At 43.4% G+C, this 26,203-nt stretch overlaps 1 protein-coding gene across 3 annotated transcripts in view; it reads left to right on the top strand.

Moving 5' to 3' along the window:
* The window catches only part of col12a1a (collagen, type XII, alpha 1a), a 273,614-nt gene that overhangs the window by 164,555 nt on the left and 82,856 nt on the right, over positions 1 to 26,203 (top strand). For all 3 annotated transcript variants that reach the window (XM_078557493.1, XM_078557491.1, XM_078557492.1), the window contains 5 exons: positions 3,076 to 3,240; positions 4,634 to 4,672; positions 5,891 to 6,029; positions 13,686 to 13,828; positions 18,166 to 18,275. In XM_078557493.1, coding sequence (XP_078413619.1) covers positions 3,076 to 3,240; positions 4,634 to 4,672; positions 5,891 to 6,029; positions 13,686 to 13,828; positions 18,166 to 18,275 — 596 coding nt within the window. The remainder of the gene's footprint in view (positions 1 to 3,075; positions 3,241 to 4,633; positions 4,673 to 5,890; positions 6,030 to 13,685; positions 13,829 to 18,165; positions 18,276 to 26,203) is intronic.

The raw sequence follows: 26,203 nt of genomic DNA, 5'->3' as shown, positions 1-26,203 counted from the left end.
CCCCCCACTTGAATGGCTTCTTGTACCATAGTGCCATAGCCAGCTTGCTCATCCACCTTGCAGACTTCGCTTTCGTCCACACAGGCTGTGAGCACCTCAAACCTGTTTGACAATTGCAAAGTCTGAGGCTCCTCCACTATTGTTTGCTCGGTCCCATTACCTGCCTCACTTATGTTCACATCCTCCTGTCCTTCACTGCTGACCAAAGCAGATGACCCTATTTTAAGAGGTGTGATTGTCTTCTGGAACAAAGTGTCCAGGTATTCCTCCACCTCCCTTATGTTGCACAGTGTCTGCAGTTCGGCTTCCAGATTAATAATCCTGATCTGGAATTCCTCTAGCTACTTACACTTTCTGCAGATGTGTTGTCCTGGATCACCTTGGCATCCAAAAGTCCTACATTCCACAGCTGCAACATAACGCCTATTCTGCCATGGTAACTTATATGCATACAAACATATTCAGCCACTCAGCCCCTCGAGCCTGTTCTGCCATTCAATAAGATCATGTCTGATCTGATTGTGACCTTAACCCCACATTTCTGCCTATTCCCCAATAACCTTTCACCCCCTTGTTAATCAAGAATCTATCTATCTCTGCCTTAAAAGTATTCAAAGACTCTGCTTCCACCGCCTTTTGAGAAAGAGAGTCCCAAAGACTCTTAACCCTCTGAGAGAACAAATTTCTCCTCATCTCTGTCTTAAATGGGCACCTCCTTATTTTTAAACAGTGACTCCTAGTTCTAGATTCTCCCACAAGAGGAAACATCTTCTCCACATCCACCCTATCAAGACCCCTCAGGATCATAAAGGTTTCAATTAAGTCACCTCTTCTAAATTCCAGTGGATACAAGCCTAACCTGCCCAACATTTCCCTATAAGACAACCCACTCACTCATGTTATTAGTCTCATAAACCTTCTCTAAACTGCTTCTAACACATTTCCATCTTTCTGTAATTAAGGAGACCAGTATTGTACACAATACTCCATGTGGTCTCACCAATACCCTGTACAACTGAAGCATAACCTCCCTACTTTTGTAATCAATTCCCCCCACAGTAAATGATAACATTCTATTAGCTTTCCTAATTACCTGCAGTAACTGTATACTAACCTTTTGTGTTTCAGGCACTAGGACACCCAGATCCCTCTGAATCTCAGAGCTCTGCAACCTCTCACCATTTAGATAATAAACTTCATTTTTATTCTTCCTGCCAAAATGAACAATTTCACATTTGCCCACATTATACTGCAATTGCCAGCCTTTGTCCACTCACTTAACCTATCTATGTCACTTTGTAGCCTCCATATGTCCCCTTCACAATTTACATTCCTACCTATATTATGTAGTTAACCTAATGACTCTCTTAATTAACTTAGAATAATTCCTATGTATGCCACACCTCTTTGCCCCGGATTCCCACGTGAACCTAATTCGCTACTCACAGTCTCCATCTCATTCAGGCGTAGTTGACTGTCTCCTCGCGTGCCCCTTCCTGATTTCAAATCTAGTGAAAGTGACAGTAATCTGAGTTCTGTGAACTTCAGTGTAAACAAAATCTGCTGTAGTAAAAGATCAGCAGCTGAGTTGCTATGAGCCTGTCTCAGAGTGCTGGCGCTGATCAATTTCACCCCTATGTATTGAGTGTCACTGGCACAGGGAAAGGTAAAAGTCACCAGCACATCTTCCATGTTAAAATGGTGCAAAATTGCACCTTTATTGACGGGGAGCATAGATGTATTTGGATACATTGGCGTCTTTCATTCTTTTGTAGCTGATGTCATTCCCATTTTGTGCATCGCCGTGCGAGTGATTAACATCCAACTTTGCCAGGAGATATGCCAGCAACTTTTTGTCACTGACATACATGAATGATCTCTGTATTTTCATATAAAAATTATCAATGCTAGGAAATAACTGGGAGAATGTCTACTTAACTAAGCCATTTGATCTCTCAGCCATTCATCAAATAATTAACCATATGAATCAGCAAATAAACTCGACCTAAAAGATTTAAACATTGAAACATTTTCAGCAAGTGGTTCAAAATGACTGCATGAGGAACATAAGTTAGATTTAAATCCTCCCTCCCTCCCCACTAGTCATGTATAAGGTGACTGAGAGTTTGAAGTACAGATCACGGTGTGTATTAATCTAGGGGGGGGCGTTGAAGTAGAGGAGAGGGCAAATTAAAAGGGACAAACAATTGAAAACAGAGGATCACACTGTACACTGATAAATGGACCATCTAATTAATAATTTGATAATTAAACTTAATACTTCATAATTGCTATTTCATGGTGCTGGAATCATGATTTAAATAAATTTATGAATAATAAGGATTCAAGACACTTTATTGTTGCCCATTTTTTACTCTTCCTATTTGAGTGCACAACCTTCATGTGTTAACACACCTGCTTTATCTCCTTGGGGTCTGATTGTAATCAGATTCGGGATGTGGGGACACACTAGTTCTTTCCTTATACAAGTTGGTGACCGTCTCCCCATTGGGAGATTTATGGATTCATGGGTCTAAAGTGTCAATGTTTATGCTCAGGGTGACAGACAAAATGGTTTCTTTCACTGACCAAAAGCACCTTCAGTTTAATGTGCATTCTTGTAGTTCAAGCCCCCCCAGTCATACATGACCGATGAATTTGAATTCTCAGCATGGCTTCCCATGAGTCCCATTTTGCTGATGGAGCCCATGGTGGAACTGATGAGACATTTTTAACCAATCAGTCAGAATAGAATATTTTGGGATACGGCATATGAGTAATCTGAGATATGACATGTGCTGAGTGTCGTGTAGCTTGAGAGGAGGAGGTGAACTTGGACCTATGGTTCCCAAAGCTTACCTCATGTCTGGGTCTGTAGTAGATTCATTCATAATTGTTATGGTTAGTCAACAAAATGTATTATGTATCATGTAACTACCGGGATATTGAATTGGAGGACTCAATGGATCTTTGATTTAATTTTTGCCCAGCAATTCCGATGTTCCTAATTACAGCTTGATGGTAACTGCTGATAATCTCTTAAACTGAAAGTATCTGCTTTTGTCATCCTTACAGGTTATAGTGTGTTTGTCGTGGGGGTGGCTGACATTGATCTTGTTGAGCTGAAGAACATTGGCAGCAAACCCAGCGAAAGGCATCTCTTCATTGTGGACGATTTTGACGCTTTCGCAAAGATTCAGGATGAACTTATCACCTTCCTTTGCGAAACGGCTACATCTAGTGAGTAATTTCCATCCCTGTCATTGTTGGTTTACTCTCTCCCTCAGCATCAATGGAACAATTATTGAATGAATTGGTCACAAAGCTTCCAGCTTCCGTGGAAAAATAGATGGACGCATACAATGTGGTTCTTAGAATAACTATATTGGAATAGCCCGTCAACAATTGTAGGCAATTGCCTGAAGTAGAAGAGGACTGCTAACACCAGTAGGACCATACCTCAACGTGGATTAGTGCCAGTAAGAAAAATATCGTTGAGGAAGGGGGAGGATGGCAGAAAATTCACTTCCATCCAGCTCTGTTGTGCAAGCAGCACCTCTTTGCCAATCGGCCTGAGGGGGAAAGTCTACCCAATGCAGCTCTTTCTCGTCCTGTCTCAATCGGTCATCCTGTCCTGCTAACATTCCATGCGTAATTAGAGAGAAAACTTTGAGACATTTCTTGGACTGCCTCTGGAAATCATACCCTTTTTAGTGTCTGTTCTTCATTTAACAGAAAATGACAGTGCTTTCTTGCTGCTGTAATTAGCCAGCTGTGCATTGCAATGAAAAGATTAATGTTAGCAACCAGCACATTCTTCATTTTTAATAGGGCTGTTTTTTCCTTGGTGGTTTGCAATCTGTGCTGAACTATGATCTGCATCTTAGGTTATTTTTATTCTCTCCTCTACTGAGCAGTTTGACTCATCCCGACCAGGCATTGATGGGTGCTATCAGACCTCCAGTAGCTCACTTAAGTGCATTATCGACTTTGGCAAACTATTTGACTGTGGAACATGGCACAGCCAAGACCAATATCACATGCCATTGGTGGCATTGCTGGGCTGCAATCAGGAACATTACTGAATGCCTCCTCCTCCCTAATCCAGGAACCCTGAGGCTAATTTCAGTACCCCTTCCTCCCTAGATGAGATCAACACAGATCGGGGCTCAAAAACAGGGACCTTCCTACTCTACATGGTTCAGTAGTAAATCACCAGATGCATTTACCCACCAAGTCTTTTTCTTTTGAACATATAAAAATGAAATTTGTTATTACTGCTGTGGAGCTCACTTGCTGCTAAAGGGGATATGAGGGTTGCAACTCTATGGGACGTCTCTCCATGGATTCCCCCATCACTTCAGCAGGGGATCTGTGGGAAATCCTGGAGAAAGAGTTCATAATCAAAATTGTCGCTAATGATTTGGGGAATCCCTGCAGAAATTCAACCCCACCGTCCAATGAATCAGACTTAAGTGAAGCAATAGCAAAGAAAATAAACTCCCTCTTTCCCCACAAGGTGCATGCGAGGAAATGTTTAACCGGTGAATCAATGATGAAGTTAGTATGCATGTCCTTTTGAAAAATTTGTTTTTCTTCTCTGTTAATTTTTCTATTCTTTGTCACATTGCAGCTTGCCCGTTGATTTATCTCAATGGATTTACTACGCCAGGTAAGGGACACATTGGAGCCACCACTGCTCTCACTCCAAATCTGTCATAATCACACTATAAAAGAATTACACCGAAGTTTGGAGGATTGTGACCCAGCACTGGAATCGAATGTTCGTTGTGATTTGCATAAGCTGGATAAATGGCTACTTTAGTTTTTTTTAATTATAGCCTGTCATTACAAGCTGTTTTTACACTACATATTTGGGATAAACTATCCTTCTCTCTCCTCCCTCTCATCTTTTCCTCTTCCTAAACTCTTTCTCTCTCCCCCTCCTCACCTGTGTCTAACTTTTCCTCTTTCACTTTTCACCTGTCTCCCCGTCATCTCTCACCCCTTCCTATCTTTTCCTTTCTCACTGTTCTGCTCCTCTCATCTTCTCTTTCCTTTCTCACCTCTCTCCAATTTATAACATTCTTTCTCCTCCTCACCTATATCTCCCTCTTAATTCCTTCTTCAACTGCTTTTCATCTCTTCCTTGATTTATTTTTTCTCTTCTCTTTCACCTTCTCAACATGTGATCATTTATCAACCTCTTTATTTGTTTCTCTCCTTCTTATAACTTTCTCCCTATTCTTACCATTATTTCCTCTCTTGATTCCATCTTCATCTCACGCTCCCTGTTCTTCTCATTCTTTTTCACCTCATCATCTCTCTCTATTCTTACCACTCTTTCCCCTTTCTAACACTCTTGCTTTCCTCCTTTCTCAGGTCTTTGCATAGCTCCTCCCACTTCCTCTGATTGTTCTTCCGTGGCAAGTTTAGGAATTCAGTAATCATGGATTTGAGTTTATGTATTAGGAAAGAATGAGTAAAAACAACAGTTTATTTTCCTTGTCAATTGCAATTCAATAAGTAGGCCTAATAAATGTTTCATCCTCATAAAATTGCCCTTATGTGCTTGCAGCTATGATATACTTTAGATATAAAGTTAAATTATATAGCTCAGAAAGATGTTTTGCATAGGGTCATCCAAAGGTCGGGGGAGGGGTGGGGTTGTTGGAGGGACTTCTGGCGCATCTCCAGTAAAGTTGTGAAAGCAGGAGCAACTCCGGAGAAATGTCTGGCAGCTGAAGTGGATGTAGTTCCCCGATTGGCGAATAAACAATTAGGGTCTTCTTGAACCAGCAGGCCATTGAGTTGTTCACCCAACGTGAAAGGAACATTTTCTTTACACCAGTTAAGAGAAATGAGAATCATGTGTTTTCCTATTCTAAAGGTTACAGGATGCTGGAGTTATTCAATCTGACAGAGAAGGATGCTGCATCAGTTGCAGGAGTTTCTACAGGACCAGGGTCTTTCAATGGCTATACATCTTACAGCATGCATAAGGATGCACATCTCCTTCAACCTACCATGTAAGTTCAGGTGCTATCACTGACCAGCTCTTCCTCTCTCACAGCTGTGGCTCACTAGGTAACACTCTTACCTCTGAGACAGAAGGTTGTGAATTCAAGTCCCATGCCAGAGGCTTCAGCATATAACCTTGGCTAACATTTTAGTGCAGCACTGGGGGATAATCTGGTTGTTATCGCATTGCTGGTTGTGGGACCTAGTTGAATATAAATTGGCTGCCATGTTTCCAACATTATAGCAATAACTGCACTTCTAAAACAGGTCTTCATTGGCTGTAAAGCACTTTGGGGTGTTTGCAGTCATGAAATACAATGGAATGAATGGCCTCCTGTGCTAATGACTAACTCTGGAAGGAGAGCTAAATTCAAATTCTCTTTTCTTTGTGGCATTTACAACAGAGAAACAGGCCACTCAGCCCAACAGGTTCCTATCAACTGCTAATACTGTCACCTCTGGGAGAAAGGACTATGGCTTCAAGCCCCACGTCTAGGCTCAGATATATATTTTTACCTTAATCCTAGTGCGAGATCTGAGAGCGTGCTAGGTTGTTTGGAGACCTTGTCATTTCAATAAGATGTTAAACCAGAGCCTTGTCTATTCCTTGAGAGAATTTCAAGCAGCTCCATTTTAAAGTGAGTAGGGAGTTCTCTCAGTATTGTGGACAATACTCCTCAGCAACCAACAGTTCCAAAAACAAATTACCTGGTAATTTATCTCATTGGTCTTTGTGTAATCTTGTTATGCAAAAACTGGTTACTATGATTTTGTCCCAGCGACGTGGATCCGGCCCCCACCCTCCCACAGATTGGAGAACTATTGGGAATCCCGTGTGGTTCCAAGGGGGAGGCCCAAGGCGATTAAATGCCTGTCAGGCACTTCATTGGCCAGCATTGAGCCTCCCACACGATTACGGACCCTGGAGGGTGAAAATCCCGCTACTGAGAGCTGCCGACCAATCAAAGGTCGGGAGCTCTCCATTGCTGGAAGCGCCATTGGTAATGCACTGAGGCCCAGCCCCAGGAATGACACCAGATTCCAGGACACAAGTGAGAGAGAGGGGGATGGAGATGTCATGGAGAGAGGGTTGCTGGAGAGCAGGGAGGTCAGAGCCAAAGGCAGGGGCTGGCTTTCAGCAGTCCTCCCACTTCCCGATGCTGTGTAACTCCCATTAAATCCCTGAGCCACCACTAAATTCTGTTGGCTTCAGGGATAATTGGCTTTAAGTGGCTCATTAATGAGACTAATTGCCTTCCTGCTGCTGGCGGGCAGGATTCCCACATCCGGCTCTTCCTGCCTCAACCTAATTGGGAATAGTTTTCCTGACGTTGGGAATCCGGACTTTCTCCTGCACCCCACCTGCCATCATTCCTGTTCCAGTGGGTTCCACTTAATCCAGCCCTATATTTCACTTCAAAACAGTAGGTCACTGCACTTCAAAAGAAAATTTTGTAGATTTAAGATAATAGGCATAAGAACCAGAGGGATGATGAGGAGAAATGTTTTGTGCAGCAAGTTGTTATGACCTGGAATATACTGCCTGAAAGGGCAGTGAAACAGACTTATAAAAGGGAATTGGCTATATAATTGAAAAGGAAACATTTGCAAAGCTATTGGGAAAGAATGGGGGTGACCTAACTGGGCAGTTCTTTCAAAGAACTGGCATTAGCACGATGGGCTAAATGGACCCCTTCTGTCCGCTATGATTCTATGACTAGAGATGGGATTGAAGATTTCCCAAGCCTATTTCATAGAGCACTGTTATGGTTACAGAGAAAGAAAATATTCATCAATCTTGTTGAAATGTTTGGAAGTGAAAGGAAAATGTTTGATTGTACAGAATGAATCCACACCAAAAGATGAGCACAGATTGTGGGCATGACATACCCCAAATTTAGTGAAATAGCACTAAGTAATGTGGATGGGATATACTTAGGGTAAACCAAATCCACAATTATGCTAAATAAAAGGCTTGTAATGATTGACAAGTGGTTAACCAATCAGGCAAAAAAACCAATTGCTTACCACAGTTGATATTTGGCCAATTATATCATACTGTCAAAAGTTCATCCTCAAACAAGGACCCTCTGTCTTTCTTACTTGCTCCCTCTCTCACTCTCCCCAAATCTTTTTTTTTCACTTTTTCTCTCTAAACATAGAAAATGTGAGAAAGGGTTTTAATCTTCAGTGAAATTGTACATTTACTACGAATATTCAACTTCAGCTCTTGCATTATTTTAATAATTTGCCAAGGATTCTGATATCACTATAGGGGCAACCCACCCTATTTTTCTTCTAAATTGCTCAGTTTTGCATAATCTTTTACTCTCGTTTAACATTGTATATAGTTCACCCAACAACAGGATTGAATTTGAGTTGATTAAGTCCTACAAATGTTAGATTTGAGTTTACTAGGGAAAAATATTGACTGAAGCAATTAAATACTCCATGATACTTAATGGCCCAGATTTTGCAGTCAGCAGTGAAGTGACAATGCTCACTGCTTACTTCAAAGAAAGCTGCCGACAAAGATCTAGGGCAGGGTCTTCCTGTCGGCAAGCGGGAGCAGGGCCCGCTCGCAGACGTGTAAAATGACACGGGATGACTTTGGGTGGAACCCCCGACGTCAGCCTGCATCATTTCCATTATCTGGTCGGCGGGGGCGCAGCCGAGTCAGCTGTGCGCCCGCCAACCTGTCAAAGGTCTATTGAGGCCATTGAAAAACTAATTCAAGTCATTAATGGACCTGCCCGTCCAACCTTAAGGTTGGCGGGCAGGCCGGGAGCCCTGGCGGGCTTCGGAAAAAGCCTGAAACCTCATCCACGGGCGGGATAAGGTTTCATGAGGGTATTTAAATTTTTAGTAAAGGTTTCAATAAAAGTAATGGACGTGTCCCAACCGTGTCACATGAGGGGACATGTCAGGGAAATTTTTCTATCATTTGTATTACAAATTTTAATTCTGAGCTCATCTCCCTGAGGCTAAATGCAGCCTCAGGGAGATCTGTGTGCTCTTTCATGCACATGCACGAAAGAGCGTACTCCGGGCTGAGGGAATTCCCCCCCCCCGACCTGCACAGGAAGCACATAGCACTTCCTGGCAGACGTCACGCTGGGCGGGCCTTCATTGGCCCGCCCACATAAAATGGCGGCGCGCCCCCAATCAGGGGCGCCAATTGGAGGCGTGCCCGCTCTTGCACTTCCCCCCCCAACAGCAGGAAAATTTTTCCCCTAGTGATATCTGTGGCATAAATTTTACCTTTTCTGATGTTAGTTTGAACCTGGCATCAAGTCAAGGAAAATCAAATCAAGGATCCAGCATTAGTGATGACAGCAGGCAGGTTGAACAGCCAATCACATTAAAGAATTCCCACAGGCAGCAAACTAAGTAAAGTGGACTTGATTATCTTATATTTTATCAATTTTCCAGAGAGCAAAATAAAGATTGGGGCATGCGTCATTAGAAGATGAAATATTATAAACACACTTGAAAAAATATTTTGTTAAAAAGCTATGGAATTTCTATCATAATGGACATTAACAAATGTAAAAATTAGCGTTCCAGGATTAGATGTTATGCAGTAGTTATGACTTAGTAAACCATAAAAAAACCAGTTACAGCCCATTAACAATGAGGAGGTTTTCATCTGTTTACCAGTTTCCAAGGATTGCCATCTGTGGGGATTTCAACCGTGCACCCTGTAGAAATGTGAAGGATCAGGGAATCACTGACAACAATTTTGGATTCCTGTGTTTAATTGCACATTTGCAGACATAAGAAGTTGGTAATGACAGTGAACACTGACAGTTTTGTTGCCATTATAACCACAAAATCTGGGCATTTAGTGTTTCTCTGCCAGTAGCAAAGAGGGTTTGAGGTTGATTATTGCCTGTGGAAGGCAGCAGATCACAGTTGAATAGTGCACATGGATGGATGGATGAATTCACAAGATAGATTCAACCTATTAGATATCCGACTTGCTTGATTGTCAATAGGCATGGGATTATTATGCAGAAGTTACTCTCAGGAAATCAAACTATTACTCACAGGAGATCAACTAGTGGGGTAGAGTTAGTTGTTGCATAGATTATACAATCTTGCCCTCGGATGGCGTGCGGACCCCAGCGGCGGGCGGCCAGCTGACCCCTGCCACTGAAACGGGGCCTGCTGCCATTTTAAGTGAGCGGGCCAATTAAGGCCTGCCCAGCAGCATCCTTGACAAGAAGCGCTATGCGCTTCCTGTTCCAGGGGGTGGGAAGGGAATCCCCATCTGTCAAATTGCGAAAGAGCGCACTTCCCCCTGAGGCAAAGTCCTGTCTCAGGGAGAATACTGACAGTGGAAAAAACTTTAAAAATAGAAACATTAAAAAGTTATTAACATGTCCCCCTCATGTGACAATGTCACACGAGATGGGACTTGTTAATAAAGAACACATAAACTTTATTCATTTTTTACAAAACGGACATGAAACTTCATCCTGCCAGTGGATGAAGTTTCATGAATAATATGGAGCCCGCTGGGGCTCCTGGCCTGCCCGCCAGCCTTAAGGTCTTTAATTACTTTAATTAGCCTGTCAATGGCCTCAATTGGCCACTGACAGGTCGGTGGGCGGACAGCTGATTTTGCTGTCCGCCTGCCTTCCTAAAAATTTAAATGGACTGGGGATTCCTCCCGACGTCATCCCGCGTCATTTTCCCCTCGGCGACCGGGCCCCGCCCCCAAATCGCCGAGGGGAAAATCCTGGCCAAGGTCTCTGGAATGGCGATGTTGTATATATGGATTTTCAGAAGGCATTTGATAAGCCAGTTAAAAGGCACGCTGCAAGTATTAAAACACATGGTATTAAAGGGAAAATAGCCAACAAATAGAGATGCATACAGCTTGACCTAGTTGACAGCACACTTGACTGGTGAGTCAGAAGCTGGTGTCTTTAGCTCCACTCCAGAGACTTGAGCACACAGTGTAGATTGACACTTCAGTGCAGCACTGAGGGAGCACTGCATTTTGAGTGTGTCCTTCAGATGAGACATTATACTGAGGTCATATCTTTTCCATTCACAGCTTTAAATGCCTATTGGGAGTTGAGGTTTTCAATTTCCTCTAGCCAGCTGCTTAGACTATGGAATTTTCTGCAAAAAAACTTTTCCTTTGATGCAGAGTCTATAAACTCCTTTCCAAAGGATTTTTTTACTTGAAGAAAAAGGATATGAAAGGATCCTGTGAGCAAACAGGAAAGTGAAAATCATATGAAGAAAGGCACTAGTCTAGACATCATGGACTGAATGGCCTGTTTCTGATTCTCAACCACAATTGCACTGCAGCTTCAAGTAAACAAGGGAATTGAGAGGAAAGTAGAGGTGTGTATCCTGAAATTTAAACAAAATCGTCATAGTTTCATCTGTTCAAGATTGAAGTGATGCACTAATACACTTTAGCTAGAGCTTTCCTTTCACTGTACATACCATGCAATCTCTCCCAATTTGCGAATTTACACGAATAGATACAAGGGTAAAACATGGCAGTATTTCATACTTGCTATTTTCGCCAATTTGAGAATTTTGGAAGAAAAATATTTTGCTCGAAACAAATCTCCATGGAAACCCCAAGTAATTTGGCAATCATAACCAGAAGGATTTATATACTTCACCACGGGCAGAATTTTCTGCCTGTCGGGCGGGCCCAACCCAATCTCCGGCGGGCAGGGAGCCGATCCCCACCAGAGAAGCAGGCCCCGCTGCCATTTTATGTGGGCGGGCCAATTAAGGCCCGCCCAGCGTAACGTCCGGTGGGAAGCGCTATGCGCTCCCTGTGCGGGCGGGGGGAGATTCCCCAAATGCGAGAGTGCGCTCTTTCGCACATGCGCACGAAAGAGCGCACATCTCCCTGAGGCTAAGTGCTGCCTCAGGGAGATCGATGACACTTTAAAAAATATGAAAAATAGAAAAAAAAATTCCCTAACATGTCCCCCTCATGTGACATGTTCAAAATTTACATAATAAGTTTATTAAACTTTTTAAAACCCTACATGAAGCCTCATCCCGCCGATGGGTGAGGTTTCATGTTTTATCATATTTGCCGCCGGGGCTCCTGGCCTGCCCGCCAACCTTAAGGTTGGACGGGCAGGTCCTTTAATTGTTTAAATGATCCTGTCAATGGCCTCAATGGGCTATTGACAGGTCGGCGGGCTCGCAGCTGATTTTGCTGCGCCCCCGCCTTCCTGAAAATTTAAATGGGCTGGGATGACATCGGGGGTTCTGCCTGATTTCATCCCATGTCATTTTACACGTTGGCGAGCAGGTCCCGTCCCCTACTCGCCAACGGCAAAATTCTGCCCCATGTGTATGATGGATATCAAAGCTTGAGCACATTATCAAAGTTGACACTCCAGTGCCGTACTGAGGGAGTGCTGCAGTTTAAGAGACATTTTTTGGAAAAACTGGAGGCTCAAATGTTTGTACATGAATTCATGTTAAATATCCCATTGAAAGAGAAATATCTCCTTCTTTGGCTTGTGGTCAGTTTTTATCCAAATAATGTATAATGTACCATTTGACTTTTTCCTACATTAATGGTACTATATAAATGTAAGTTATTGTGCGATTCTGCTGTCTTAGCCAATATTTCTGAACCATCAGAGATTAATTTATTATGTTTTTTCACAATCTTGTTGGCTACAAAATGGCTAATGGTCTGGCCTATGTTATGTAACCAAGGTCAGAATCTTCAGGTCAGCGAGCGGGGCCGGGCCCCACTCATCGATGTGTAAAATGATGCAAGGTGACCTCGGGCGTGCATCCCGACGTCACAGCGCGTCATTCCGATTTTCAGTTCTGCGGGCACGCACCGGAGTCGGCTGCACCCCCGCTGAACAGTCAAAGGCCTATTAAGGCCATTTAAATAACAATTGAAATACTTAATGGAGCTGCCCATCCAACCTTAAGGTTGGCGGGCAGGCGAAGAGCCCAGGTGGCCTCCGCATTTATCATGAAACCTCACCCACAGGCGGGATGAGGTTTCATGAAGTGTTTATAAATTCAGTGAAAGTTTTTATTGAAGTTCATTGACATGTCCCAGCTCATGTGACACTGTCACATGAGGGGACATGTCTTAAAAATCAAACTAATCTCCCTGAGGCAGCTCTGTGCTTCAGGGAGATTTCTGCAGGCCCTGACTCAGCCTGCTCCCCCCGCCCACACAGGGAGCACTCAGAGCTTCCCGGTGTGCATCATGCTGGGCGGGCCTTAATTGGTCCACCCACATAAAATGGCGGCGCGCCCGCCGAACCCCCTGCCGGGGAGAAAATTCTCCCCCAAGAGAAACAGAGACTATAATGTCCACGTTCACTTTCCCCATCCTTTTGTTGAATCGTGCTCCCATATCCCAGCTCTCCTTTTCCCTTAATAGATTTGTTACCAAATGAGGGCTGCTCAGTCAGAAATTCCTTTGTGACTTCCTTAGAAATAATCAGACAAGTCCAGGAGGGTCAAAACTAAAATAATTAACTTCCTCTCCATTTCCAGCAGTAGTTATGGTGACTCAAAATTAACTAATTGTATGTGAACATTTCCAAAGGATATAATAATGTGCTGTAGCAGTCCAAGTCTTTCATTTATTAATTACCTCATGGTTGGTCAATAAAATGTCTTTTATTATCAAACAGAGAAGTTCACCCTGATGGCCTGCCGCTAACCTATACCATCATGATGCTCTTCCGCCTCCTTCCAACAACTACCTCTGAGCCTTTCGCCATTTGGCAGATCACGGACCAAGATTACAAGCCAGAAGTTGGAGTACTTCTAGATGGTGAGCTGTGCTTCCTAATACACAAACCATTAGTTGTCAGTGGTTGGATATTAGAGCTGTTGGTCTCTGCTGAGACACAGGACCTTTCCTCATAGAACCATAGAAAAATTACAGCACAGAAGGAGGCCATTTGGCCCATCTTGTCCATGCCAGCCCGAGGACACCCAGGTGCCCTTTCTAATCCCACCTTCCTCCACCTGGCCCATAGCCCTGCAGTTTACAGCACTTAAGGTGCAGATCCAGGTACTTTTTAAAAGAGTTTAGAGTTTCTGCCTCTACCACCAACTTGGGCAGTGAATTCCATACACCCACTACCCTCTGCTTAAAAAAGTTCTTCCTTATGTCCCCCCTACACCTTCTGCCACTTATCTTGAATCTATGTCCCCTGGTTCTAGAATTCTCCACCAAGGGAAACAATTTTATCCTGTCCACTCTACCTATTCCCCTCATAATTTTGTACACCTCAGTCAAGCCACCTCTCAGCTGCCTTTGTTCGAAGGAAAATAACCCCAACCTATCCAATCTCTCCTCATAGCTACACTTTTCTAACCCTGGCAACATTCTTGTAAACCTCCTCTGTACTCTCTTCAGAGATATTACATCCTTCCTGTAATGTGGTGACCAGAACTGCACACAATACTCCAGTTGTGGCCTCACCAGTGTTTTATACAATTCCAACATTATATCCTTACTTTTATATTCTATACCTCTGTCAATGAAGGAGTGCATTCCATATGCCTTCTTTACAATCTTGTCTACTTGAACTGCTGCCTTCAGGGATCTGTGTACTTGTACACCAAGATCTCTCACTTCATCTACCCCTCTTAGTATATTCCCATTTATTGTGTAATTCCTGTAACTGTTTGACCTCCCTAAATGTATGACCTCACACTTCTCCATGTTAAAATCCATCTTCCACTTTACCACCCACTCCACCAACCCATCTATATCGTTTTGGAGATTATGGCTATCCTCTACACTACTCGGCCAATCTTTGCGTCATCTGCAAATTTCCCAATTGTGCCCCCCACATTCATGTCCAAATCGTTAATATATAACACAAACAGCAAGGGCCCCAACACCAACCCCTGTAGAACACCACTTGAGACAACTTTCCATTCACAAGGGCATCCATCAACCATTACCCTTTGTTTCCTGTTACAAAGCCAACCTTTTATCCAATTTTCCACATTACCCTGAATCCCATGGGCTTTTACTTTCCTGACCAATCTGCCATGTGGGACCTTGTCAAATGCCTTGCTAAAATCCATGTACACAACATCCACTGCACTACCTTATTCCTGACAGTTGCCTAGATTTTCTTTTTAACTGGCAGACACATGGGTAGCATTTTACGTGCTCCTGCCAGGTATGTTTTAAAATAGAATCACAGATCACAGAATTTTAACGGCACAGAAGGAGGCCATTCAGCCCATCATGCCTAAATTGGCTCTCCAAATGAGCATTATGACCCAGTGCCATTGCCCTGCCTTTTCCATGTTCCTTTCCACGTTGTTTCTATTCAAATAATCATCTATTGTCCTCTTGAATGCCTCGATTGAACCTGCCTCCACCACAATTCCAGGCAGTGCATTCCAGACCTGAACCACTCGTGTGAGAAAGTATTTTCTCACGTCACATTTGCTTCTTTTGCAAATCACTTTAAATTTGTGCCGTCTTGTTCTTGACCCTTTTATGAGTGGGAACAGCTTCCCCCTATCTACTCTGTCCAGCCCCCTCATGATTTTGAACATCTCTATCAAATCTCCTCTTAGTCTTCTTCTCTCCAAGGAGAACAGTCCCAACCTCTCCAATCTATCCTCATCTGAAGTTTCTCAACCCTGGAACCATTCTTGTAAACCTCTTCTGCACTCTCTCCAATGTGTTCACATCCTTCCTATAATGTGGCACCCAGAACTGTACACAATATTCCAGCTGAGGTCTAATGAATGTCTTATATAAATTCAGCATAACCTCCCTGCTCTTGTACTCTATTCTCCTATTAATAAAGCTCAGGATACTATATGCCTTATTAACTGCTCTCTCCACCTCTCCTGCCACCTTCAATGATCCTATGCACATATATACACAAGTCTTTCTGCTCCTGCACCCCCTTCAAAATTACACCCCTTATTTTATATTGTCTGTCCATGTTCCTCCTACCAAATATATCACCTCACACTTCTCCGCATTAAACCTCATCTGACAACTATCTGCCCACTCCACCAACTTGTCTACATCCTCTTGAAGTTCCACACCATCCGCCTCGCAGTTAAAAACACTCCCAAGCTTCATATCATCTGCAAACTTTGAAATTGTCCCCTGTATACCAGGATCTAGATCATTAATATCTATCAAGAAAAGCAAGGGTCCCAATACCGACCCCTGGGGAACTCCACTACACACCCTCCTCCGGCCTGAAAAATACCCATTGACCATTACTCTCTGCTTCCTATTTTTCAGCCAATTTTGCATCTATGTTACTGTCCCTTTTATTCCATGAGCAGTAACTTTTCTCACAAGTTTGTTGTGTGGCACTGTGTCAAATGCCTTTTCAAAGTCTATGTACACCACATCAATAGCATTGCCCTCATCGACCTTTTCTGTTAGCTCTTCAAAAAACTCCAGCAAGTTAGTTAAACATGATTTCCCCTTTAGAAATCCATACTGGCTCTTCCTTATCAACCCATATATTTTCATGTGACTATTAATTCTATCTCGAATAATTGTTTCTAGGATCCTGTCCACCACTGAAGTTAAACTGACTGGTCTGTAATTGCTGGGCTTACCCTTACAACCTTTTTGAAGAAAGGCATAATGTGTGCAATTCTCCAGTCCTCTGGTACCACCCCTGAGTCTAGGGAAGACTGAAAGAATACGGCCAGTGCCCCTGCAATTTCTACTCTCACTTCCTTCAATATCTTTGGATGTATCTCATCTGGTCCTGGTACCTTATCAAGTTTAAGTACTGACAGTTTATTCAACACTTCCTCCTTGTCAATTTTGAATCCTTCCAGTGACAGAGTTTCCACGCCTGTCACCATGGCCTGGGTAGCATCTACCTCCTTGGTAAAGGCGGATGCAAAATATTCATTTAATAACTCATCCATGGCCCCTTCTTCCATTTGTAAATTCCCTTTTAGGTCCCTAATCAGCCCTACTCCTCCTTTTATCAGCTTTTTACTATTTATATGTCTATAGAATACATTGGGACTCCCCTTTACGTTAGCTGGCAGTCTTTTCTCATAATCCCTCTTCGCTTCTCTAATATGCTTTTTCATCTCCCCTCTGAACCTTCTGTATTCCTCCTGGTTCTCAATTGTATTTTCTACCTGACACCTGTCATAAGCGCACTTTTTTTTCTATAACTTACTTTCAGTCTCCTTTTTCATCCAGGGAGCTCTAGATTTGTTTGCCCTACCTTTCCCTTTCGATGGAATATACCTTGACTGTGCCCGAACCAATTCTTTTTTGAAGGTAGCCCATTGTTCAGCTAGCTTTTCCTGCCAATCTTTCGTTCCAGTCTATCTGGCCCAGCTTTGATCTTGCCCCATTGAAGTCGGCTCTTCTCCAGTTAATTATTCTTACTCTGGATTGTCTATCGTCCTTTTCTATCATCATCCTAAATGTACAATACAATGATCACTGTTTCCTAAGTGTTCCCCCAATGACACTTGACCTACTTGGCCCACCTCATTTCCAAGAACCAGGTCCATTTAACTAGTTTCTGTAATGGGATTTACAAGTTCCCATCCTTGTTTAAAATTCCTTTCTTGGTTGCATTTAGCCAAACCTTACCAAATTATGAAATCCAAGGATGGCATGAGATCCAAGGAGCACTTAGGGAGCTTCTGTCCCAAGAAAGCCATTTGGTCCCAGATGTTCAGTGCTTCTTAGAACACAGGGACAGGATTAGGATTAGGATGTCAGCTCCTTGAGGCTACTCTGCCATTCAATTAAATCATGGCAGAGCTGTATCTTAATTCCCTTAATTTGCCTTATTTCCGTATCCCTTGATATCTTACCTAACAAAAATCTATCTATCCCACCGACCCACATTCATTAATTCCCTTCTCTCCCCAGATCTCAATTTTACTATTCCAGCTCACGGCCCTTTGATTAAACTTATTTCAATAATTAAATACTCTCTGTATACAGAGTCTGCCTGAATGTCATTTACCAATTTCCTACCAGTCTCTCCTGGTGTTTTAAAGTTTTCATCATACTGAACACTCTCCCTGTACAGTTAAGAGATGGATTAATTCAATAGGGAGTGCTTTTCACTTAATACACGATAACAAAGTAACACCTATTAATGTTTCTCCCCCAAACCATAGGCAACAGTAAAACACTGTCATACTTCAACAAGGATGAGAGAGGAGAGTCTCAGACCATCACGTTTGACAATGAAGATGTGAAGAAACTCTTTTATGGAAATTTCCACAAGGTCAGTGTTTATTTGTCTTTTATACGGCTGATGACTTTTTAATTCCCCCCTTGGTGCAGCATGTTTATATATTTGTGAATACATCGCTATATTGCCTTGAATCATTGGGGTGTCAGTTTGCTGGAATGTAACCTCTAGACAAGTAGTGTAGGCTGTCTCACAATTTTATGTTCTGGAAGCAATTGTTCTGATTTTCACTCTTCAGCTTTTGAAGGTGCTGCCTCCCATTGGGGCATGGGTTCAACACTGCAATGCCATGTCTCAACTTGCCTTTATTCAGACATGAGCATAGGCAGCAAGCACAGAATCCTGACAGCCCTGCCTCACTGGATTCCGTATATTACCCAGTATGGGTTACTGCGTAGCAATCAAGCGGGTGAGTCTAGGTCAATTTATAATCCAGAGATACTGTGGCCAACTGCAGCGCATCAGTTGCTGCCTTAGCTGAGAGTGACCTTGGTCCTTTCTGTTCTGTGGAGTTAATACCTAATATAGATGTTCTCATTTTCCTGTCAGACTTATCCTTTGAAGTGCGTACTAATTTCTCCCACAGTGCTTTCCAAATATTGCAAAGTGTAACCTTTTATTTGTTAAAGTACCATTTTTCCTTTCACAAATTTCTTAGCAATTCTTGTAATTGGACTTTGTGCTTACCATCTGCAGGCTTTGCATTTTATCTGACCTGCTCTTGTGGAGGTTTAGTGACCCAAGGCCAGTTGTTGTCCTACTTAATGAAAGAAGCAAAAGAACTTGTATTATATTGTGTCTTTCACAATTCCAGGATATCCCAAAGAGCTTGACAGCCATTGACGTGTTATTGAAATATTACTATTGTTGTGTAGGAACTATTGGAAAGTTTCACTAAATTACATGCTCGAAGTTCATGGGAAGCTAATTTGGATAGTCGCTCTCATTCATTGCAGTGCAGGCAGTATGCCAACTTCATACTGCCAGCTGATTTGAGTAATTTCAGCATTGAGCCAGCAGTAACCACACTGTTAAGTAGCAGGTCTCATCAGTAGGAGCCAATATCATAAAAGCTTGCTTGAGCCATGTAAAGCTAACTTGCACTGATGAAAACTAGTCTGCACCATCTTTCTCCTTTGAGATACTCAAGAACTTCAATCTTGCCAAACAGCAGAGGAACAGCAAGGGAACAGTGATGATAAAGACGCGCCATCACTCGAATTCACACTTGCAACTCCCAGCTCGGGCACTGCGCATATTTTAAAGGTTAGCACAGAGATGGGTTCTGCTCATGGTGAGAAACTGGGCATGAGTGGCCTTTAGCCATGTCAGGGGGAAAGGATAGCAGATGATGAGGATGCATACGTACCCTGCTGCAGAGGACTCGCTCATTGTTCCTCACTGAAAATGTGTCCCCAGACATAGCCTTCCGTTTAAAGCTGTTCTCCTCCACTCCCTCTTCTAGCAGGTTGTCCTGCTCTGCAAGACCTCTGTTTGTTCTGTCTGGCCACAGCTGGCTTGTGCAGAAGCCTTGAAGTCAGAAAAAAGTATTTTCGCACCTACCAAATGCTCCCGATAGAATTTTGCAACTTGAAACATCTATAGGGAGCACCAATTATAGAATCATAGGGCAGGATCTTTAGGTCAGCAAACAGGGGGCAGGGCCTGCTCGCCGATGCGTAAAATGATGTGGGATGACGTTGGGTAGAACTCCCGACGTCGCCCCGCGTCATCTCCATTTTCAGGTCGGTGGGGGCGCAGCCGAATCAGCTGTGCGCCCGATGGCCTTTCAACGGCCTATTGAGGCCATTTAAAAAGTCATTAACATAATTAATGGACCTGCCCTTAAAGCTGGCGGGCAGGCCGGGAGCCCTGGCGGGCGTCGGAAAAAGCATGAAACCTCATCCAGGTTTCATGAGGGTTTTTAAATATTTAATAAATGTTTGAGTTAAAATGATGGACATGTCCCAGTGTCACATGAGGGGACATGCCAGGGAAACGTTGCCAACATTTGCCCTCAAAGTTTTAATTCTGAGCTGATCTCCCTGAGGCTGCGAAAGAGCCCACTCCTGGCTGAGGGAACCCCCCCCCCCCCCCCGCCCACAAAGGAAGCGCTTAAAATGGTGGCGCGCCGCCGATCGGAAGCACGCCTGCCTGCACCCACTCCTGCACTTGCCCCCCGACAGGGGGAAAATTCTTCCCATAGAAAATGAAAGAAAGACTTGAGTTACATAGGGCAGAAATTTTCCCCCGTTGGGGGGGTTGTGCGAGGGCAGGCCGGGGCGGGCACGAGCCTGATCGGGTCCGCGCCGCCGCTTTACGTGGGCGGGCCAGTTAAGGCCCGCCCAGCGTGACGCTTGCCCGGAAGCGCTGAGCACTCCCTGTGCGGGTTGGGGTGGAGTGGATTCCCTGAGTCGGGGCCTGTGCTCTTTTGCGCATGCCCGCGAAAGAGCTCAGAAATCTTCCTGAGGCACAGAGGTGCCTCAGGGAGATTTGTTTAGGTTTTAATCATCTAAATAAAGAAATTAGAAACTTTTAAAACATGTCCCCTCATGTGACAGTGTCACGTGAGCTGGGACATGTCAATGAATTTTTTTGAAAATTTTTATTGAATTTTTAAACACTTCATGAAACCTCAACCCGCCCGTGGATGAGGTTCCATGAAAAATGCGAAGGCCGCCGGGTCTACTGGACTCGGCTGCGTGTCCGCTGAACTGAAAATCTAAATGATGCGCGGTGACATCGGGACGCCTGCCCAAAGTCACCGCGCGTTATTTTACATGTCGGCGAGCAGGCCCCAGCCCCGCTCCCCAACCGGAAAATTCTTCCCATAGTGTTTTTCATGACCACTAGATTTCTCAAAGTGCCTTATAGCCAATGAAGTAGTTTTTAGAAATGTATAGTCACTGTTGAGATGTAGGAAATATGGCAGCCAATGTACGCTCTGCAAACTCCCACAAACAGCAATGTGGTCATGATTAGACAATTTGTTTTTTATCATGTTGATGGAGGGATAATTATTGGCCATGGTACCAGAGATAACTCCCCTGCTTTTCTTCAAAATAATGCCAGGGGATCCTTTACAACCACCTGAGCAGGCTGATGGGGCCTTTGTTTAATGTTTCACCTGAAATACAGCACTCTGTCAGTGCAGTGCTTCCTCTGTACTGCACTGGAGTGTCAGCCTTGATTTTTGTGCTCCAGCCCTGGATGGGACTTGAACCAAGACGTTGTGATGCAGAGGTAAGTGTGCTATCAACTGAGCCACAGTTCAAATAGCAGCAACCTAAAATAAATCTAGAAACTGACCTGTAAGTAGTTGATAATCTCTTTAATTAGTGCTGCTGAATGTGTGTTCAGCTGTGTGAGATTGAGAGAGGATCTTAACTGGAGTGTTGGCACTGCTGGCTCAAAGCAGCACACTGATCGATATGATGATCTTCCTGCTCTGTGAACTTCCAACAGTCATTCATTGTGCACATGTTAATACCTCACCATTGTGGTGTCTAGCATGATTTTCCCCAATGTGTCGGTGCAGACTCGATGGGCCGAATTGGCCTCTTCTGCACTGTGATTCTGTGTGTGTGTGTGAACAGTGTGTGTGTGGGTCATGCATACCATAGCAGAACTCAAAGGGATTTCATACCACCCAAAAAACAAGTGCTGGAGAGCTAAATTTCTTACCTGTACTTTAAATACAAAGTCAATACATACTCCCAGTGGCTAAGTCTCCCAGGCACAGAGCGATTTCAAAACATTGCATTTTATTCTTCAATCAAAGGAGTAGACCACATAGTGTAGAGCTGTGACAGGCTAAAATAATTATGATTTTTATTTACATTTTAAAGAGCACATAGAGAAAAAGAAACAGAATTGTCATTACTAATAAACAAAAGCAAAATACCATGAATGCTGAAATTCTGAAATGAAAACCCGAAAAGGCTGAAAAACACCCAGGCAGCATCTGTGGAGAGAAAAACATAGTTAATGTTTTGGTAAATGATCTTTCATCAAAATTGGAAAATGTTAGAGAGATCATTGAGTTAATTAACAGATCATCTAAGATCAGATAATACCAAAGCAACAGCAACTTGCACTTTTACCATAGTAAAATCGATTCCTGATGTATGATCTACTCTATCAAGGGCTATATGCCACCCAGTGAGCATACTGAAAGAAAAGGCAGCATTAGTATTTTCTGATTCAAAATACTCCAGAATATTCATCCACTGTCACATTTCCTCTGATTTACTGTGGTCTGGTGTTCTTAAATAATTTCCCTTTCCACAGCTCACCGTGTCCTGACAGGAACTAAAGTTATCTCATGGAATAGCTGAGCTGCTCATCTCATGGGACTTGGCTTCATGTCTTGCTTCATGTCATTCATTCCCTTGCCTTTCATTCATTGATCTTTAGCCTATGCCTAGATCCCCCAGCAGTCAGCTTCCTTCCTTCCTTATTTTAAAAACAATCTGGCTGACTGTTTCACTTTCACTTAAAAATTGGTGATGATATATAAAGGGGTAAAAATATGGGTTAGTGACTCTATTGGAAATAGTGCACAGACAAATTATTCCCCCATGTCGTCTTCAAAACAAGAGCCGTGAGTCACTACTATCAAGTAGTTGTGAGTTTTGGATGCATTTCATGTTAAACGGAGGGCCCTACTGTTTATACCTCCCAGTATTTTAGTACCCAAATTTATCACAGATATATGACTTCCCTCCTGCTGAATACCTTGTATTCATTTTCTTGACTATGTGCTCTTGTGATTGTACAGGAACTCAATTAATTATGTAGAAAATCTCCAATTTCTTCAGTTAAGTTTTTTTCAATTATTTCTTTTTACATTTTCTGGCAAATAACATTCTTTATTCCTTGTGATCTGAAGAAGAAAGAAAGAAAGAAAATTGCATTTTTATAACTTTCTTGTCCCAAAATGCTTTACAGCCAATGTAGTACTTTTGAAACATAATCACTGAAGTAATGCAGGAAAAAACAGCAGCCAAAAGAGCAGGGCGGGATAAAAAGCAATTGAGATAATGACCAGATCATCAGTTTAGTGATTTTGATGGGGGATCAGTATTGGTCAGGCTACATTTTTTTAGGGATGTGAGTGGCGTTGGATAGGCCAGCACTGCCCATCCCTAATTGTCCTTGAAAAGGTGGTGGTGAGCTGCCTTCTTGAACCACTGCAGTTTATGTGTTGTAGGAACACCCAGAGCACTGTGAGGGAGGGAGTGCATGATTTTGACCCAGCGATAATGAAGGAACAGCGATATATTTCCAAGTCAGGATGGTGATGATTTGGAACTTGGGAGTGGTGGTGTTCCCATGCATCTGCTGCCCCTGTCCTTCTAGATGGTAGAGGTCACGGGTTGGAAGGTGCTGTTGAAGCACCCTTGGTGAGTTGCTGCAGTGCATCTTGTAGACGGTACACACTGCTGCCACTTTGCGTTTGTGGTGGAGGGAGTGAATGTTTAAGATGGTGGATGGGTGCTAATCAGATGGGCTGCTTTGGCCTGGATGGTGTCGGGTTTCTTGAGTGTTGTTGGAGCTGCACTCACCTAGGCAAGTGGACAGTATTCCATCACGCTCCTGACTTGTGGCTTGTAGATGGTGGACAGGCTTTGGGCAGTCAGAAGGTGAATTACAGTCTGCAGAATTCCCATCTTCTGACCTGCTCTTGTAACCATAGTATTTATATGGCTGGTCCAGTTCAGTCCCTGGTCTGACCTGATGATCAACATCCTAGAGTGTTGAAAGAGGTGGCTGTAGAGATAGTAGATGCATTGGTGATCATCTTTCAAAGTTCTATAGACTCTAGAATGGTTCCTGCAGATTGGAAGGTGGCAAATGTGCCCCCACTATCTAAGAAAGGAGGGAGAGAGAAAACAGGGAACTACAGTCCTGTTAGCCTGATATCAGTTGTCGGTAAAATGCTAGAATCTATAATCAAGGATGTGATAACAGGACACTGAGAAAATAATGATAAGATTGGGCAGAGTCAACAGGGGTTTATGAAAGGGAAATCATGTTTAACAAACCTGTTGGAGCTTTTTGAGGATGTAACCAGCAGAATAGATAGGGGGAACCAGTAGATGTGGTATATTTAGATTTTCAGAAAGCTTTTGATAAGGTCCCACTCAAGTGGTCACTAAACAAAATTACAGCACATGGGATTGGCGGAGGGGGGGCAGGGGGTGGGGGGGGGGGGCAGTACTGGCATGGAATTGAGAACTCGTTAATGGATGGAAAACAGAGAGCAGGAGTAAATGGGCCATTTTCAGGTTGGCAAGCTGTGACTAGTGGGGTACCGCAAGAATCAGTGCTTGAACCCCAGGTATTCATAATCCATATCCATGATTTGGATGTGGGGATTAAATGTAATATTTCCAAGTTTGCAGATGACACAAAGCTAGGTGTAAGTGTGAGTTGTGAGGAAGATGCAAAGATACTTCAAGGGGATTCGGAGAGGCTATGCGAGTAGGCAAAAATTTGGCAGATGGAATATAATGTGGAGAAATGTGAGGTTATCCACTTTGGTAGGAAAAACAGAAATACAGGCCAGAATTTTACCCTCCTACCCCCGCATGGCAGGTTTGAGGTTGGGGGGTGGGGAGTGTGAAATTGCATGGATGGGATTCCTTCCGGGATCCTGCCCGCCCCAACCTGGTCATGATTTTACACTGTGGTGGGCAGGGCCTCAGAAAGGAAGCCTGTCCTTGCTCCACTTAAGGCCCTTAAGTGGCCATTTAATGGCCACATAAAGATCTTTTCCCGCCCAGCCTCAATTTTTAGGCAGGAGGGAAAACCCAAAATTGAACAAAAATCGATGACTTCTGGACCTCCCTCCCCTGCAATCTATCCCCCGCGACCCTGATCGCCCCCTCGAAACCAGCCCCCTGACCTTCCCTACCCCCACCACCACCACCCCACCTTTCCAACCAAACCCTACCGCTTACCTCTCCTCCGGCACTTAGTTACAGGCAGCTCACTGCAGTGCCTCTTCAATCAACGCTTGTTAGAACATGAAATAGTATTAGGACTGGTGGAGTCAGCAGGCATGTACCAAACTCCCACCATCCTGAACATTCTGGCCACAGAGTATTTCTTAAATGGTGAGAGGCTGGGAAGCGTTGAACTTAAAAAGGACTTGGAAGTCCTTGTTCATGAGTCACTGAAGGCGAACATGCAGGTGCAGCACGTATTTAAGAAGGAAATGGTATTTTTGCCTTTATTACAAGAGGATTTGAGTAAAGGAGTAAAGATGTCTTACTGCAATCATACAGAGCCTTGGTGAGACTCCACCTGGTGTATTGTGTGCAGTTTTGGTTTCCTTATCCAAGGTAAGATACACTTGCCATAGAAGGAACAAAGGTTCATCAGTTTAATTCCTGGGATTGAAGGATTGTCCTATGAGGAAAGATTAAATAGACTGGGCCTTTATTCTCTGGAGTTCAAAAAAATGAGAGATGATCTCATTCAAAAATACAAAATTCTTACAGGGCTCAACAGGGTAGATGCAGGAAGGATGCTTCCCCTGATTGGGAGTCTAGAATGAGGGGACATGATCTCAGAATAAAGGCCATTTAGGACTGAGCTGAGGAGGAATTTCTTCACTTAGAGGGTGGTGAATCTTTGGAATTCTCTGCCCGAGATGGCTGTGGAGGATCAGTTGTTGCGTATCTTCAAATCTGAGATCGACAGATTTCTACATATTAAAAACATCAAGGGATATGGGGATAGAGCCATGATCTCATTGAATGGCAGAATATGCTTGAAGAAATAAATGGCCTACTCCTGCTCCTATTTCTTATTTTTAAAAATTTATTCATGGGGTGTGGGCTTCACTGCCTGGGCCAGCATTTATTGCCCATCCCTAGTTGCCCTTGAGAAGGCAGTGGTGAGCTGCCTTCTTGAACCGCTGCAGTCCATGTGGTGTAGGTACACCCACAGTG

This window comes from Cetorhinus maximus, chromosome 14 (genome assembly GCF_964194155.1).
Source record: "Cetorhinus maximus chromosome 14, sCetMax3.hap1.1, whole genome shotgun sequence".
Taxonomy (NCBI): Eukaryota; Metazoa; Chordata; class Chondrichthyes; order Lamniformes; family Cetorhinidae; genus Cetorhinus; species Cetorhinus maximus.
This window is presented reverse-complemented; position numbering and strand designations above follow the sequence as displayed.